General features: G+C 39.2%; 1 protein-coding gene across 1 annotated transcript in view; it reads left to right on the top strand.

Annotated features, from left to right (window-relative positions):
* LOC132417940 (zinc finger protein 81) overlaps positions 1-18,939 on the top strand; it is a 142,314-nt gene extending 123,375 nt beyond the window's left edge. Inside the window, exon 5 of the mRNA XM_069540376.1 lies at positions 18,819-18,939. Within this exon, the coding sequence (XP_069396477.1) occupies positions 18,819-18,928 (110 nt within the window). The 3' untranslated portion in view covers positions 18,929-18,939. The remainder of the gene's footprint in view (positions 1-18,818) is intronic.
* Positions 18,940-19,508: the final 569 nt, after the last annotated feature.

The following is a 19,508-nucleotide window of genomic DNA, read 5'->3' as shown; positions in this document are numbered from 1 at the left end:
CAACTACCCAAAGCCTTGTTTTCAGTGTTGACTTCATCCAGATAAGCACAGATGATCATTAAAGCAGTTGTCTGCCACTGCATGCCAAGGAATGCCAGAACCCCCTTCCTTAATGCCACGTGGATTTCCCCTGCCTTCAGTCCCAACCAGCCTAGATAACCAAATCTTGCATTTCCCTGGGGTCCGTTAAAGGTATCATCACTCTGGATACCAATTTCTGAATGAGATAGTTATTTATCAAAAGCAGCATAAATAAACTCTGGTGAATTTAAATAAAAAGCAGATCTCCTAAAAGCCTATCAGGTAGCTCATAGTACTTCTGGGAAGACTGCATGATCTAGCTCAGACAGGGGGAAGGTCCACACAAAGAAGAAGCCAAAATCTTGAACGTAGAATAGGTTGGGGCAAGAATATTGGCATTATCAACTGTTGCTACTTCTGAAAACTGGATTTGATGCCCTAGTGTTTCCTTTACATTTTTCTGATTATGCATCCTTTCTAATAATTTACAACATTTATAGTATATTTATCATTGTTATTCCTTTAGTGGTTATCTTTAAACCTCTAATTTTATATCATTTGATAAACTCTTTTTTCGGTAGATAGCACTTATTCCCCATTATGGAAGATGTGAAAGCAGCTGTTCTTCATAATAGACTGTATTAGGTTTTTTTCTATGAGAGTTTGATATTAAATCTGGAATATTTCCCTTAATATCATTGCCATGGGACTATGTTTATCGAAATCAATTAAATTGGGTTTCTCTTGATACCTGTGCCCAGATTTACCATGAGGTTTGGCTTTCATATATTCAAGGCTTCAAAGGACTGCAGTCTTGAACAACCTCTCTGATGTAAAATAGTCATTCACTATACACCCATGATAACAACTACAGAGGCCAAGTATTTTGCACCAGGATCTTGGCTCTTGCTATTCTTTATGCCTGGAATGTTCTTACTCCCAGTATGGCTGGCTCCTTATTTTTAGAAAGACCTTCCCTGACCACCTTAGCTAAGGCATGATCCTTTCACCTCACCTTTTTCTTTTCCTTTCACTTTTTTATGAAGGATTTTCCATTTTCAGTTCTTTTGCAAAGTTTCTCTTTTCTCTGAGTTCTTTAATCCATGATGAACTTTAACTTCTGGAAGGTTTTTCTTATATTCAGGAAAGCCATAGGGTTTCTCGCCTATGTAGGTTCTTCGATGTAGAGTGAGTTTTGACTTCTCTCTGAAGGCTCTACTACACTTATCACATTTATAGGGTTTCTCTCGTGTGTGAGTTCTTTGATGTATAACGAGATATGATTTCAGGGAGAAAGCTTTCTCACATACATTACACTCATAGTGTTTCTCCCCTGTGTGAACTCTCAAATGAATAATGAGATATGACTACTGGAAGAAAACTTTATCACATTCATTGCATTCATAGGATTTCTCAAATTTTTCTCCTGTATGAGCTCTCCAATGTAACACAAGATAGTACTTCAGGGAGAAGACTTTCCCACATACAGTACATCCATAGTTTTTTTCTACTGTATGAATTCTTTGATGAGCACTGAGATTCAGCTTAAGGGTGAAGGCTCCTCCACAGTCTGAACACACATAAGGTTTCTCTCCTGTATGAGTTCTTTGATGTCTACGCGATTTTGATTTCTCTCTGAAGGATTTGCCACATTCATTAACATTCATAGGGTTTCTCTCCTGTGTGTGTTCTCTGATATGTACCTGTTTTTTGTTTGTTTTGTTGTTTTTTATTTTGTGGTACGCGGGCCTCTCACTGTTGCGGCCTCTCCTGTTGCGGAGCACAGGCTCCGGACAGGCAAACTCAGCGGCCATGGCTCACGGGCCCAGCCGCTCCATGGCATGTGGGATCTTCCCAGACCGGGGCACGAACCCGTGTCCCCTGCATCGGCAGGCGGACTCTCAACCACTGCGCCACCAGGGAAGCCCTGATATGTACCTTTTGATTGAAGGTTCTCACACATTCATTACATTCACAGGATTTCTCTTCTGTGTGAGTTCTCTGATATATAATGAGCTTTGTCTTTTCTTGGAAGGCTTTGCCATATTCGTTGCATGTATATGGTTTATCACCTGTGTGCGTTCTCTGATGTATATGCAGTGCTGATTTCTCTCTGAAGGATTTGCCACATTCATTACATTCAAAGAGTTTCTCTCTTTTGTGCATTGTACTTCTGATATACACTGAAGCGTGCCTTCTTGTTGAAAGCTTTTCTGTATTCTGTACATCTGTAGGGTTTTTCTCCTACATGAGTGATCTGATGAGCAATAAGGAGTGAATTCTTGCTGAAAGTTTTTCTACACTCAGGAAATTAACAGATTTTCTCTCCAGCTTGAGTTATATTATGCTGAACAAAGAATGGGTTATGCTTATGACCTTTCCCACCCACATTATGGTCATGGGATTTCATTCCATTATTTTTCTCAAGCCTGCCATGAATTAATAATTTTCCACATCCATTACATTCATAACATTCTGAGCTGCAAAGCCTCTATTATGACCGAGTAAACCCTAATTATCTTGAAAACTTTTCTGAGTCATATATATAGGGAGTGTGTAATGAAGAAACCACCCCTGTGCTCTGAGCAAGTGGGTTTACAAATCCATTATATTCGTGACCTCTATCCTTAGTCAAATTTTTCTCATTTATGGATATAGCTTGCCTCAGGTGTCTGTTTTGGTTTTTCTGGTACCTCTCCAGCTGGTCAACTTGCCAGACTTCTAGAAAGAAGAATAATAAACCATACCGTGTGAATACATCTTTTGTCAGAAGCAGACCTTTGTAGGGTTGACTTTTATTTTCTTTTGACTAGATACCAGTCAGAAAGAAATTCAAAGCACATGTCTCTCCTATATGCTGAGCTTAAGGGGGAAAAAGCTCAAATTGCTCTAATAGATATTGGAACAGGATAGTAACAATAAATATAAGTGACTTTGATTGTTTAAGAAAAGGAGAAAAAGTGAAAATAGGTTTAGGTAGCCACTGAGTAGGAAAAAAGGATTTTTTGAAATGGTATCAGATCTAGGATTTGGAGGGAGGGGACTCAAAATAGGATGGAAAGAGCCTTTCAGGAAGGCTGAAAATAACTGAGGTGACCAAGGGAAGAAGCAGAAGGACAAGGCCAATTATAGTCAAGTTCCTCTCCATCTCATTCCAAGATTACCATGAGACAGTAACTCACAAAACTAACAATTTGGAGTTAGAAAAGAAAAGTTCATATGCTTTAGGAAGATATTTCTGAGCTTTAAGAGATGTCTGGCACTCACTGACACACTGGAGTCTTACCCTCATCATCTCCCACCTATTCATTTCTTATTTACCTGTACAACTCGAACTTGAGATTTCTCTCTCTATGATCCAAAGTCCTCTCTTCTCCAAAGAGGTAATCATATCTACTTCAGTAACAGGATACCCTGTAATGGGAAATGATACAAGACTTGGGCACATCTGTGTGGGCTTCAGGGCCTCAAAGTAATTAGTAAGGTACATTTTAATAAGCATAAGTTTCACATGAGAGGTGAAAATACAAACACCTTGTTCAGTCTAAGAGCAATTAAGAATCTTTAGTTCCTCAGAAATAGACTCACAGACATAGAAAACAAACTTATGGTTCAAAGGGGAAAGAGGGGGGAGGAGGGATAAATTAGGTGTATGGGATTAATAGATACAAACTACCATACATAAAAAAGATAAGCAACAAGGATTTACTGTATAACACAGGGAACTATATTCAATATCTTATAATAACCTATAATGGAAAAGAATCTCAAAAATATATGTATATATATAACTGAATCACCTTGCTATACACCTGAAACAAATACAATATTGTAAATCAACTATACTTCTATAAAAAAATTTTTTTTAAAGAATCTTATGGTTACCAAAGGGGAAAGGGAGTGGGGGAGGGATAAATTAGGAGTTTGGGATTAACAGATACAAATTACTATATGTAAAATAGATAAACAACAAGGACGTACTGTATAGCACAGAGAACTATATTCAATATACTGTAATAAACCATAATGGAGGGACTTCCCTCGTGGTCCAATGTTTAAGACTCCACGCTTCCACTGCAGGGGACGCAGGTTCAATCCCTAGTCAGGGAACTAAGATCCCATATGCCGCGTGGCACAGCCAAAAAAATGAAAAAAAAAAATAAACACGATGGAAAAGAAGATGAAAAAGAATATATATATATATGTATATATAACTTAATCACTTTGCTGTACACCAGAAACTAACACAACATTGTAAATCAACTATACATCAATAAATAAAAATAAGAATCTTTAGTTCCTGGAACTTGAGGTCAAAGTATTACTACACTTCAGAGATGGAAAGTTATTCTATTGGGTACACTATGAATTACTCAGGGAATCTGTACTCACCCACAGAGACCAAATGGCTATAGTTCTCCAGCATCATATCTTTGTACAGGGTTCTCTGAGTAGGGTCCAGATGATTCCAGTCCTCCTGGGTGAAGTCCACAGACACATCTTTGAATGACACCAATCCCTGTAATTACATACTTCTATTCAATCAGTTTGATAAAAATTAAAATAATATATTATTTAAATTATTTATTTATTTATTTATGCTGCACGAGGTCTTTCTTTTTTTTTCCGGAGTTCAAATTTTTCCTATTGTCTTATTATTTTTCAACTTATTTGTTCATGGCAGGATCCTAAATAGCTTCAAGCATTGAAGTTGGGCTATATGTTTCTTTTTTTTTTTTTTTTACATCTTTATTGGAGTATAATTGCTTTACAATAGTGTGTTAGTTTCTACTTTAAAACAAAGTGAATCAGTTATACATATACATATGTTCCCATAACTCTTCCCTCTTGCGTCTCCCTCTCTCCCACCCCTCTAGGTGGTCACAAAGCACCCAGCTGATCTCCCTGTGCTATGCGGCTGCTTCCCACTAGCTATCTATTTTACGTTTGGTAGTGTATATATGTCCATGCCACTCTCTCACTTTGTCACAGCTTACCCTTCCCCCTCCCCATATCCTCAAGTCCATTCCCTAGTAGGTCTGTGTCTTTATTCCTGTCTTACCCCTAGGTTCTTCATGACATTGTTTTTTCTTAGATTCCATATATATGTGTTAGCATACGGTATTTGTCTTTCTCTTTCTGACTTACTTCACTCTGTATGACAGACTCTTGGTCCATCCACCTCCCTACAAATAACTCAATTTCGTTTCTTTTTATGGCTGAGTAATATTCCATTGTATATATGTGCCACATCTTCTTTATCCATTCATCCGATGATGGACACTTAGGTTGTTTCCATCTCCTGGCTATTGTAAATAGAGCAGCAATGAACATTTTGGTACATGACTCCTTCTGAATTATGGTTTTCTCAGGGTATATGCCCAGTAGTGGGATTGCTGGGTCATATGGTAGTTCTATTTGTAGTTTTTTAAGGAACCTCCATACTGTTCTCCATAGTGGCTGTATCAGTTCACATTCCCACAAGCAGTGCAAGAGTGTTCCCATTTCTCCACACCCTCTCCAGTATTTATTGTTTCTAGATTTTTTGATGATGGCCATTCTGACTGGTGTGAGATGATATCTCATTGTAGTTTTTTTTTGCCATCATCATGCCATCTTATTTAAAGTTCATTAATTTTTTAGATAGATGATACATGCAGAAGTTTCAAAATTTGAAAGTTAAAACATACGTACAATAAAAAGCCTCCATCTCACCCCTTCTCCTAGCCACCCAGGCTTCCTCTCGCCAGGCAGGCACTATACCCTCTAGCTGCCCAGATAAGGTAGGAAATAGGACAATTTACAAAGTTCTCAAGGATCAAGTTTTATCACAAAAGAAAGGCACTTTTTTTTTTTGAGGAAGGAGAATTTTAAGCTCTTAAAGAAATTTGTCAAAAGGATGCCTACACAGCAAATGCTCTTGAGTAAAATCATGGAAAATAAACTCAGTAATATCTATGGACAACGTAGAGGAGTTCCTCATTTCTGAGCTCTTCATCTGTTTCAGAATTTAAAGAAATACTTTGTTGAATTCCCCAAATTCTGTCCCATTAAAAAAATCAAGAAGGACAGACTTTGACCTGGGTATTTTGAGGGAAAAATTTACCCCAAACCTCATTTATTTCTGCCCTTAAGGAACCTTAGCTCCTGAGTTATGTTTAATTTTGAAAAAGACTACAACCTGATTTGATTCTAAGATAATTCGTCCTCCAGATGAAGCGCTGTGTAACTGAATGGGGAAATCTTTTGGCTAAAATTGTTTAGTGTTATCTATTTACATATGACAGTGCAGCTGACAAGAGTTTGGTTTGACATAATTACTATTTAGCTGTTCTCCTAGGCAGTAATTGGTCAACAGGTTCAACTGCTTTTAGAGGCCACTCCTGGAACGTGAAAGTGGTGCCATGTGATCAGCATAAAAAGGGTCCTTCTCTTCTGTTGGCCAAATAGGTACCTTGGATTTGGAGCTAGTACCAAATAGTCCAGATACAAGTTAAACTCAGAAGGGGTTGTGTGCCACTGAAAAGATGCTATAGTTGTCAGAAAGTGAATCCTGTCAGCTCTGATTCTCAGACTAGTAGGGAATTAAATGTGGTAAAGGGGTATTAAAAACCTTGGGTCAAAGCACATTATGTATTCTGGCCATAAATCATTGCCTGTAGAATGAAGGACTGACACCAGATCAGTAATTGCCAGAAAAATTAAAATTTTCATTAAATGAAACAAAAAGCAACATTTGAACAGTTAAACCTCAAACCAGCCTGCTTTCCAGGGGCATAAGAGGTGGAGTGACCCAGGCCTGGACCTCGTTGAGCAGAACTGGCATAGAATTCCAAGGAAATGAGAGGAGGTGAAATGGGTCTATATCTCATTTTTGTTTTTAATGGTCTTGGGGTCCATCTAGTTAATGGAGGTACAGATTTCTCCAAAAATCAGACCTGTAAATTGCAGTAAGTTAAAGAGCTCCCAGGACAGGGCTTCCTTGGGACCCTTCTCTGGCTTAAGACTTGTCTTAGGGAGTGTACTGGAAGCAAAACAAGAGCCCTTGTCCCGAAGCTGCAGCAGCAGAGCCGGGCCTTGACAGAGATCTGTAAGTCACAGTTCCTCCCATCACAGTCCTGTGAAAACAAAGCCCCAGCCACCAAGTACAGTCTAAGGGCCAGGCCTCCCACTGAGGTCTGTGGGAGCCCCTCCCCTGCCCCTCCTCCCTTGCCATGTGTGAACCCAAGGCAGCTTTATCAGAAGTACACAAAAACCACGTGCTTCCTTGCTAGTCTCCTCTTTTTCTTAGCTCCCTAACAGTTCCTTCCCAGATATGGGGCAGAAAAAAAGGGGTTGGATTCTCCACCAGAAAGCTCTGTTTCTGGGTTTAATTGATCTCTAGTTCACGGTGGCAATGGCTCTTTGGCACACCCTGGCCTCTTCTCATCTTTCAACAAAATCGTTCATAACCTGTAAACAAACAAACATCTGTCCAAGGGGATCCAGATACTAAAAAAGCCCTGAGGTGAATCTTTTTTTTTAAGTTTTTCTATTTTTTAAATAATTTTTTACATCTTTATTGGAGTATAATTGCTTTACAATGGTGTGTTAGTTTCTGCTTTATAACAAAGTGAATCAGTTATACATATACATATGTTCCCATATCTCTTACCTCTTGTGTCTCCCTCCCACCCACCCTCCCTATCCCACCCCTCCAGGTCGTCACAAAGCACCGAGCTGATCTCCCTGTGCTATGCGGCTGCTTCCCACTGGCTATCTACCTTACGTTTGTTAGTGTATATATGTCCATGCCACTCTCTCGCTTTGTCGCAGCTTACCCTTCCCCCTCCCCATATCCTCAAGTCCATTCTCTAGTAGGTCTGTGTCTTTATTCCTGTCTTACCCTTAGGTTCTTCATGACATTTTTTTCCCTTAAATTCCATATATATGTGTTAGCATACCGTATTTGTCTTTCTCTTTCTGACTTACTTCACTCTGTATGACAGACTCTAGGTCTATCCACCTCATTACAAATAGCTCAGATTCGTTTCTTTTTATGGCTGAGTAATATTCCATTGCATATATGTGCCACATCTTCTTTATCCATTCATCCAATGATGGACACTTAGGTTGTTTCCATCTCCTGGCTATTGTAAATAGAGCTGCAATGAACATTTTGGTACATGACTCTTTCTGAATTATGGTTTTCTCAGGGTATATGCCCAGTAGTGGAATTCCTGGGTCGTATGGTAGTTCTATTTGTAGTATTTTAAGGAACCTCCATACTGTTCTCCATAGTGGCTGTGCCAGTTCACATTCCCACCAGCAGTGCAAGAGTGTTCCCTTTTCTCCACACCCTCTCCAGTATTTATTGTTTCTAGATTTTTTGATGATGGCCATTCTGACTGGTGTGAGATGATATGTCATTGTAGTTTTGATTTGTATTTTGCTAATGATTAATGATGTTGAGCATTCTTTCATGTGTTTGTTGGCACTCTGTATATCTTCTTTGGAGAAATGTCTATTTAGGTCTTCTGCCCATTTTTGGATTGGGTTGTTTGGTTTTTTGTTATTGAGCTGCATGAGCTGCTTGTAAATTTTGGAGATTAATCCTTTGTCAGTTGCTTCATTTGCAAATATTTTCTCCCATTCTGAGGGTTGTCTTTTGGTCTTGTTTATGGTTTCCTTTGCTGTGCAAAAGCTTTGAAGTTTCATTAGGTCCCTTTTGTTTTTATTTCCATTTCTCTAAGAGGTGGGTCAAAAAGGATCTTGCTGTGATTTATGTCATAGAGTGTTCTGCCTATGTTTTCCTCTAAGAGTTTGATAGTTTCTGGCCTTACATTTAGGTCTTTAATCCATTTTGAGCTTATTTTTGTGTATGGTGTTAGGGAGTGATCTAATCTCACACTTTTACATGTACCTGTCGAGTTTTCCCAGCACCACGTATTGAAGAGGCTGTCCTTTCTCCACTGTACATTCCTGCCTCCTTTATCAAAGATAAGGTGACCATATGTGCATGGGTTTATCTCTGGGCTTTCTATTATGTTCCATTGATCTATATTTCTGTTACTGTCTTGATTACTGTAGCTTTGTAGTATAGTCTGAAGTCAGGGAGCCTCATTACTCCAGCTCCATTTTTCGTTCTCAATACTCCTTTGGCTATTCAGGGTCTTTTATGTTTCCATACAAATTGTGAAATTTTTTGTTCTAGTTCTGTGAAAAATGCCAGTGATAGTTTGATAGGGATTGCATTGAATCTGTAGATTGCTTTGGGTAGTAGAGTCATTTTCACAATGTTGATTCCTCCAATCCAAGAACATGGTGTATCTCTCCATCTATTTGTGTCATCTTTAATTTCTTTCATCAGTGTCTTATAATTTTCTGCATACAGGTCTTTTGTCTCCTTAGGTAGGTTAATTCCTAGATATTTTCTTCGTTTTCTTGCAGTGATAAATGGGAGTCTTTTCTTTATTTCACTTTCAGATTTTTCATCATTAGTGTATAGGAATACCAGAGATTTCTGTGCATTAATTTTGTATCCTGCTACTTTACCAAATTCATTGATTAGCTCTAGTAGTTTTCTGGTAGCATCTTTAGGATTCTCTCTATATAGTATCATGTCATCTGCAAACAGTGACAGCTTTACTTCTTCTTTTCCGATTTGGATTCCTTTTATTTCCTTTTCTTCTCTGATTGCTGTGGCTAAAACTTCCAAAACTATGTTGAATAAGAGTGGTGAGAGTGTGCAACCTTGTGGTGTTCCTGATCTTAGTGGAAATGTTTTCAGATTTTCACCATTGAGAACGATGTTGGCTGTGGGTTTGTCATATATGGCCTTTATTATATTGAGGAAAGTTCCCTCTATGCCTACTTTCTGGAGGTTTTTATTATAAATGGGTGTTGAATTTTGTCGAAAACTTTCTCTGCGTCTGTTGAGATGATCATATGGTTTTTCTCCTTCAATTTGTTAATATGGTGTATCACATTGATTGATTTGCGTATATTGAAGAATCCTTGCATTCCAGGAATAAACCCCACTTGATCATGGTGTATGATCCTCTTAATGTGCTGTTGGATTCTGTTTGCTAGTATTTTGTTGAGGATTTTTGCATCTAGGTTCATCAGTGTTGTTGGCCTGTAGTTTTCTTTCTTTGCGACATCCTTGTCTGGTTTGGTATCAGGGTGATGGTGGCCTTGTAGAATGAGTTTGGGAGTGTTCCTCCCTCTGCTATATTTTGGAAGAGTTTGAGAAGGATAGGTCTTAGCTCTTCTCTAAATGTTTGATAGAATTGGCCCGTGAAGCCATCTGGTCCTGGGCTTTTGTTTTTTGGAAGAATTTTAATCACAGTTTCAATTTCAGTGCTTGTGATTGGTCTGTTAATATTTTCTATTTCTTCCTGATTCAGTCTTGGCAGGTTGTGCATTTCTAAGAATTTGTCCATTTCTTCCAGGTTGTTCATTTTATTGGCATAGAGTTGCTTGTAGTAATCTCTCATGATCTTTTGTATTTCTGCAGTGTCAGTTGTTACTTCTCCTTTTTCATTACTAATTCTATTGATTTGAGTCTTCTCCCTTTTTTTCTTGATGAGTCTGGCTAACGGTTTATCAATTTTGTTTATTTTCTCAAAGAACCAGCTTTTAGTTTTATTGACCTTTGCTCTCATTTCCTTCATTTCTTTTTCATTTATTTCTGATCTGATTTTTATGATTTCTTTCCTTCTGCTAACTTTGCGTTTTTTTGTTCTTCTTTCTCTAATTGCTTTAGGTGCAAGGTTAGGTTGTTTATTCGAGATGTTTCCTGTTTCTTAAGGTAGGATTGTATTGCTATAAACTTCCCTCTTAGAACTGCTTTTGCTGCATCCCATAGGTTTTGGGTCGTCGTGTCTCCATTGGCATTTGTTTCTAGGTATTTTTGATTTCCTCTTTGATTTCTTCAGTGATCACTCTGTTATGAAGTAGTGTATTGTTTAGCCTCCATATGTTTGTATTTTTTACATATCTTTTCCTGTAATTGATATCTAGTCTCATAGCATTGTGGTCGGAAAAGATACTTGATACAATTTCAATTTACTTAAATTTAACAAGGCTTGATTTGTGACCCAAGATATGATCTATCCTGGAGAATGTTCCATGAGCACTTGAGAAAAATGTGTATTCTGTTGTTTTTGGATGGAATGTCCTATAAATATCAATTAAGTCCATCTTGTTTAATGTATAATTTAAAGCTTGTGTTTCCTTATTTATTTTGATTTTGGATGATCTGTCCATTGGTGAAAGTGGGGTGTTAAAGTCCCCTACTATGAATGTGTTACTGTCGATTTCCCCTTTTATGGCTGTTAGTATTTGCCTTATGTATTGAGGTGCTCCTATGATGGGTGCATAAATATTTACAATTGTTATATCTTCTTCTTGGATCGGTCCCTTGATCATTATGTAGTGTCCTTCTTTGTCTCTTTTAATAGTCCTTATTTTAAAGTCTATTTTGTCGGATATGAGAATTGCTACTCCAGCTTCCTTTTCATTTCCATTTGCATGGAATATCTTTATCCGTCCCCTCACTTTCAGTCTGTATGTGTATCTAGGTCTGAGGTGGGTCTCTTGTAGACAGCATATATATGAGTCTTGTTTTTGTATCCATTCAGCCAGTCTGTGTCTTTTGGTGGGAGCATTTAATCCATTTAAATTTAAGGTAATTATCGAGATGTACGTTCCTATTCCCATTTTCTTAATTGTTTTGGGTTTGTTATTGTAGGTCTTTTCCTTCTCTTGTGTTTCTTGCCTAGAGAAAATCCTTTAGCCTTTGTTGTAAAGCTGGTTTGGTGGTGCTGAACTCTCTCAGCTTTTGCTACTCTGTAAAGGTTTTAATTTCTCCATCAAATCTGAATGAGATCCTTGCTGGGTAGAGTAATCTTGGTTGTAGGTTTTTCTCCTTCATCACTTTAAATATGTCCTGCCAGTCCCTTCTGGCTTGCAGAGTTTCTGCTGAAAGATCAGCTGTTAACCTTATGGGGATTCCCTTGTGTGTTATTTGTTGTTTTTCCCTTGCTTCTTTTAATATGTTTTCTTTGTATTTAATTTTTCACAGTTTGATTAATATGTGTCTTTGCATGTTTCTCCTTGGATCTATCCTGTATGGGACTCTCTGTGCTTCCTGGACTTGATTAATTATTTCCTTTCCCATATTAGGGAAGTTTTCAACTATAATCTCTTCAAATATTTTCTCAGCCCCTTTCTTTTTCTCTTCTTCTTCTGGAACCCCTATAATTCGATTGTTGGTGTGTTTAATGTTGTCCCAGAGGTCTCTGAGACTGTCCTCAGTTCTTTTCATTCTTTTTTCTTTATTCTACTCTGCAGTAATTATTTCCACTGTTTTATCTTCCAGGTCACTTATCCATTCTTCTGCATCAGTTATTCTGCTATTGGTCCCTTCTAGAGTATTTTTAATTTCATTTATTGTGTTGTTCATTGTTGTTTGTTTCATCTTTAGTTCTTCTAGGTCCTTGTTAAACATTCCTTGCACTTTCTCTATATTTCCAAGATTTTGGATCATCTTTACTATCATTATTCTGAATTCTTTTTCAGGTAGACTGCCTATTTCCTCTTCATTTGTTAGGTCTGGTGGGTTTTTATCTTGCTCCTTCATCTGCTGTGTGTTTTTCTGTCTTCTCATTTTGCTTATCTTACTGTGTTTGGGGTCTCATTTTTGCTGGCTGCAGGTTCGTAGTTCCCTTTGTTTTTGGTGTCTGTCCCCAGTGGCTAAAGTTAGTTCAGTGGGTTGTGTAGGCTTCCTGGTGGAGGGGACTAGTGCCTGTGTTCTGGTGGATTAGGCGGGATCTTGTCTTTCTGGTGGGAAGGTCCATGTCTGATGGTGTGTTTTGGGGTGTCTGTGGACTTATGATTTTAGGCAACCTCTCTGCTAATGGGTGGGGTTGTGTTCCTGTCTTGCTAGTTGTTTGGCATAGGGTGTCCAGCACTGTAGATTGCTGGTCATTGAGTGAATCTGGTTGTTGGTGTTGAGCTGGAGATCTCTGGGAGATTTTTGCCATTTGATATTACGTGGATCTAGGAGGTCTCTTGTGGACCAGTGTCCTGAAGTTGGCTCTCCCAACTCAGAGGCACAGCTCTGACTCCTGGCTGTAGCACCAAGAGCCTTTCATCCACATGGCTCAGAATAAAAGGGAGAAAAAGTAGAAAGAAAGAAAGAAAGAGGATAAAAGAAAATATAATAAGGTAAAATAAAATAAAGTTATTAAAATAAAAAATAATTATTAAGAAAAAAATTTTTAAGTGTAAAACAACAACAACAAAAAAAAAAACGGACGGATAGAACCCTAGGACAAATGGTGAAAGCAAAGCTATACAGACAAAATCTCACACAGAAGCATACACATACACACTCACAAAAAGAGGAGAAGGGGAAAAATTATAAATCTTGCTCTCAAAATCCACCTCCTCAATTTGGGATGATTCGTTGTCTATTCAGGTATTCCACAGATGCAGGGTACATCAAGTTGATTGTGGAGATTTAATCCGCTGCTCCTGAGGCTGCTGGGAGAGGTTTCCCTTTCTCTTCTTTGTTCGCACAGCTCCCGGGGCTCAGCTTTGGATTTGGCCCTGCCTCTGCGTGTAGGTCGCTGGAGGGCGTCTGTTCTTCGCTCAGACAGGACGGGGTTAAAGTAGCCGCTGATTCGGGGACTCTGGCTCACTCAGGCCGGGGGGAGGGAGGGGCACGGGGTTCGGGGCGAGCCTGTGGCAGCAGAGGCTGGCGTGATATTGCGCCAGCCTGAGGCGCGCCGTGCATTCTCCCAGGGAAGTTGTCCCTGGATCCCGGGACCCTGGCAGTGGCGGGCTGCACAGGCCCCCCCGGAAGGGTGATATGGATAGTGACCTGTGCTGGCACACAGGCTTCTTGGTGGCGGCAGCAGCAGCCTTAGCATCTCATGCCTGTCTCTGGGGTCCGCGCTGTTAGCTGTGGCTTGCGCCCGTCTCTGGAGCTCCTTTAAGCAGCGCTCTTAATCCCCTCTCCTCGCGCACCAGGAAACAGAGGTGAGAAAAAGTCTCTTGCCTCTTTGGCAGGTCCAGACTTTTCCCGGGACTCCCTCCTGGCTAGCCGTGGTGCACTAACCCCCTGCAGGCTGTGTTCACGCCGCCAACCCCAGTCTTCTCCCTGTACTCCCACCGAAGCCCGAGTCTCAGCTCCCAGCCCCGCCCTCCCCGGTGGGTGAGCAGACAAGCCTCCCGGGCTGGTGAGTGCCAGTCGGCACCAATCCTCTCTGCGGGAATCTCTCCGCTTTGCCCTCTGCACCCCTGTTTTTGTGCTCTCCTCCGTAGCTCCAAAGCTCCCCCCCTCCGCCACCTGCAGTCTCCACCCGCGAAGGGGCTTCTAGTGTGTGGAAACCTTTCTTCCTTCACAGCTCCCTCCCACTGGTGCAGGTCCCGTCCCTAATCTTTGGTCTCTGTTTATTCTTTTTTCTTTTGCCCTACCCAGGTACGTGGGGAGTTTCTTGCCTTTTGGGAGGTCTGAGGTCTTCTGCCAGCGTTCAGTAGGTGTTCTGTAGGAGTTGTTCCACGTGTAGATGTATTTCTGATGTATCTGTGGGGAGGAAGGTGATCTCCGCGTCTTACTCTTCCACCATCTTCCCCTTCTCTGCAACAGGTCTTAGTTGCAGCATGCCGGATCTTCATTGCAGCATGTGGACTTCTTAGTTGCGGCATGCTGACTTCTTAGTTGCAGCATGAGGACTTCTTAGTTGTGGCATGAGGGCTCTTAATTAAGGCGTATAGGATCTAGTTCCCCGACCAGGGATTGAACCCGGGCCCCCTGCTTTGGGAGCGTGGAGTTTTACCCACTGGATCACCAAGGAAGTTCTAAAATTAAAATAATATTTTTTAAGAAGGGAATATTCTTAAGAGAAAAGCTACTGTTTAATCATTTCAAAGATGCCTTCTCTGAGATATTTGCAATACCTGTATCTAACAAAGGACTTTTATACTATAGAAACTATAAAGAACTCCTACAAATCAGTAAGATAAATATATTTTTTAATAAATTTATTTATTTTCTTTATTTAGTTTTGGCTGCATTGGGTCTTCGTTGCTCCACGCGGGCTTTCTCTAGTTGCAGCGAGTGGGGGCTACTCTTCTTTGCGGTGCACGGGTTTCTCATTGCGGTGGCTTCTCTTGTTGCAGAGCATGGGCTCTTGGCGTGCGGGCTTCAGTAGTTGTGGCACACGGGCTCAGTAGTTGTGGCTCGAGGGCTCTAGAGGGAAGGCTCAGTAGTTGTGGCGCAAGGGCTTAGTTTCTCCACAGCATGTGGAATTTTCCTGGACCAGGACTCAAACACGTGTCCCCTGCATTAGCAGGCCGATTCTTAACCACTGTGCCACCAGGGAAGCCCCCAGTAAGATAAATATAAACAATCCAATAGAAAAAGATTTGAACAGACACTTCACAAAAGATGATATATAAATAACCAATTAACATATTTAAAGGTGCTCAAAATCATCAGTTATCAGGGAAATTACAAATTTAAACCACAATGAGATACCACTATATACCAACAGAATGGCTAAAATTAAGACCAAAAACCCAAATGTTGGTGAGGATGTGAAACAACTGGAACTCTCGTATATGGTGAGAGTAGAATGGTACAGCCTCTTTGGAAAACATTGTAACTCAATCTACTATTGCTGAGCATACCCCTAACCTAGGACCCAGCAATCCCACTCCTAGGTAAATATCCAACAGAAATGAGCACATATGTTCACCAAGATATAAACAAGAATATTCATAGAAATATTATTTGTAATAGCCAAAATGGAAACATCCAGCAGCAGTAGAATGGATAAACAATTGTAATATATTTATATAATAGAATCACAGTAATGGAAAGAAAACAAACTACTGATATATAAAATAACAAGAATGAGTCTCAAAAACATCATGATAAGTGAAAAAAAGCCAAACCCAAAGAATAATAACATATGATTCCATTTATATGATATTCAAGAACAAGCAAAAATGATCTATGATGGTGAAAATCAGATAGTGGTTACCCATGAGTCAGGGGATAGCAATTGAAAGGGGCATGAAGGAGGTTTCTGGGTGGCTTGTCATTTACTGTTTCTTGAGTCAGGTACTGGTTACACAGGTGTTTCCAATTTGTAGAAATTCATGAAACTATATACATTATATACTTTTCTCTGTATGCTATGCTTCAATAAAATGTCCATCCCAAAAGACTTTTACCTAAGTTATATTTCCATAAAAGGTTTTTAAAATAGTAAGACAAAGATTTAAAAACCCACAGGAGGGCTTCCCTGGTGGCGCAGTGGTTGAGAGTCCACCTGCTGATGCAGGGGACACGGGTTCGTGCCCCGGTCCGGGAAGATCCCACATGCCGCGGAGCAGCTGGGCCCGTGAGCCATGGCCGCTGAGCCTGCCTGTCCAGAGCCTGTGCTCCGCAATGGGAGAGGCCACAACAGTGAGAGGCCCGTGTACCGCAAAAAAAAAAAAAAAAAAAAAAACCCACAGGAGAAAGGACAATGTATATAAAAGAACAACTCACAAAATAAATATAAAAAGGAAAAAATATGAAAAGATACTCAACCTTAACTGATAATTAAATAAACACAAACAAAAGAAATGAGATATTTTCAACTGTCCAATGGCAAGGATTAAAACCATGATAAAAGGATTAGGAAGGGTATTTTTATTCATTATTAGTGGAAGTATAAACTTGCACTAACTTTTCAAAAGGCAATTTGGCAATGTATATGAAAACTCAAAATGTACCCAGCTTTTGAACCAGAAATTTTAGAAATGCTCACCACAGTATATAAAGATAGATGACAAGAAAGGTCACTGCCATGGTGTGACAGAAATTACACAGAAGTCCTCGAAAATGGGGCTGATTAATAAGTCATGTCATACGCATACAAGAGGAAAATATGCAGCTGTTAAAAATCTCTTTTCAGCTCCTGAGTCTTCCAAATTTTTGTTTAAACACAAATTACTTTGATAGTAAGAATTTTTTAAATTGCAACAGTGATACCTGGCACACAGGGTGTTGCAAGGTTTAAATATAATGTCTTAAGTGTAAGAATTTGTCACAATGTCTAGCATGAGATATCAATAAGTATTGTTTGCCTTCCCTGCCAGGTAAAGATGCAAGGTAAATAGTTTCGTATTTAAGAACTCAGGCTCTGCTCTCAGAGAGAACTGAATTCAGATATTGGCATTCCCATTTATTAGATGTCATGATTAATTAATTTATCTAACCTTTGATAACTTCACCTATAAATAAAAGTAATCGTAATACCTAACAAATTGGATTATTGGGGGAATTAAATGAGCTTAATCATAAAAGTTACTCTTCTTACTGCTTGGCACATAACAAGCTTTCAGTAAATATTAACTGCTAATATTTGTATGTCAAAGTAAAAGGGTAGCTACAGGCATGGTTTGACTTTTTTTTATTGGAGTAAGTAGACTTTTGGATCCATGTAGTGAATTCAAACATGAGCAAACAAAATAGATGTCCCTTAGAGAACAGATTTGTGCTTGCTAAGGGGGGATGGGGGACGAGGAAGGGATGGATTGGGAGTTTGGAGTTAACAGATGCAAACTATTATACATAGAATGGATAAACAACAAGGTCCTACTGTATAGCACAGGGAACTACAATATATTCAATATCCTTTGATAAACCAGAATGGAAAAGATATGAAAAATAATGTATATATATGTATAACTGAATCACTGTGTTGTACAGCAGAAATTAGCACAACATTGTAAATCAACTATACTTCAATAAAAATATAATCGCTATGTCCTAAAAGTGAAATATCTTCTATCAACAAGTATTCATTGAGTAGGGACTATCTCAGCTATGCCGGTGACCAGCTGTGCAACCCCACTGCCACTTGCTTATGCACTCTGGGACTCAGTTTCCTCATCTGTAAGATGTGAATACTAATAGTATTCACTTCTTAGGGTGATTGTGAGGATTAAGGGGGTCATGCATATAAAGTGCTTAGTACAGTGCCTGGTGCAATGTAGACTCTTTATATGTTAGCCCCTGTTACTGCCACTAATATTATCATTCTGATCATCATCTGTATTATCATTATCATTACTATTACTACCATTATCAAGATTATTACATAAAGTAAAAACAGGGAGTTGCAAGACAGTTTGTATATCATGAGCAAAATTTAGCAAAAGGAAGACGTATGTTAACTATATATGTATGTAAATATAAAGAACAAGGGAGAGAGAGAGAGGTATATAGATGGAAATTAAGCAAATATTCCATAGAATTGGTTATTTAGGATGAGTGAGATCATGAGATATTTTCTCCTTTCAGGTTGTACATTCCTAAAAGAATTTGAAGTTATGGTGCCACTTCTATATCATGAGATACATATGAGAGGGGAAAAAGTGACAAAACAATAAAGATTTTTTTGAAAGGGCAGAAGGGAAAGAACTGAATATAGTCAGGGGCATCATGAATTCCAAGCTTGAAAAGGAGAAGGGCAGACCTATGGGCTGCTCAGGCTGTGCTGAAGTCCTAGATGAGAAAAAAATGTATTGGAAAATAATTTGAAAGGCATGGGGCTTACTGATTCTTCCTGATCATCACAGTTTTCTCCCTGAATTGAGCCAGAACATAAGAGAGCCCCTTGTGCTGTCATGGCTTTTGTTTCCTGAAGAAGTGCATCCCTTTAGTTCTGCCTCAGCAGGACACCTTTGGCTGACATGAAGACATATGTTATGCCACACACAGAGCAATCCTATCCCTGTATTTATCACAGAATCGCTGATGAGGACATGGCTAACCCATCAGAGAAATGTCTTGAAACATCAACGTCAGGAAATCTTTGCTGCTGAGAAGTGGCTCACTTTCTCTATATGGGTGAGATAAATAAAGCAAATGATTGTGTTTCCTTCCCTTTATGTCATGGCTTCCAGAAAGCTCAGAAAAATAACTATAGCTCAACATAATTATGAAGGATCCTATGATCTACATATACACATTTCAATTTTGCTTTAGTTTTGCTCTACTTCCCTAGTCCTAACTTTTTATGTGTTTATACAGATACATTTTATGGTATAAGTAATAATATACTAAAGATATAAGGCTCATTATGTGTGTGCCAGGCATTATTCTAAACACTTAATATTAATTCAATTGATCTTCACAATAATGATAAAGGTGTAGGTATTATTATTACCATCATCATCATCATCATCCCCATTTTACAGACAGGGAAACTAAGGCACAGAGAGGTTAGAGACTTGCCTAAGCTCACAAAGCTATTAAGGACATTTTGGCTCCAGCATCTGTGCTCTTAACTACTACTGCTTCCTTGCTTCTAAGTGTCCTAACCTAGGTCGCAGGAAGAGGAACAAATAACAACTTACCTGGAACTTAGTTATGTCTGACTTGTGGAGCGAGGGCAGTGGCCTAAAAAGGCAGATCTATTGAGAGGCGGGGAGAAGAA

Source organism: Delphinus delphis, chromosome X (genome assembly GCF_949987515.2).
Source record: "Delphinus delphis chromosome X, mDelDel1.2, whole genome shotgun sequence".
Classification (NCBI taxonomy): Eukaryota; Metazoa; Chordata; class Mammalia; order Artiodactyla; family Delphinidae; genus Delphinus; species Delphinus delphis.
This window is presented reverse-complemented; position numbering and strand designations above follow the sequence as displayed.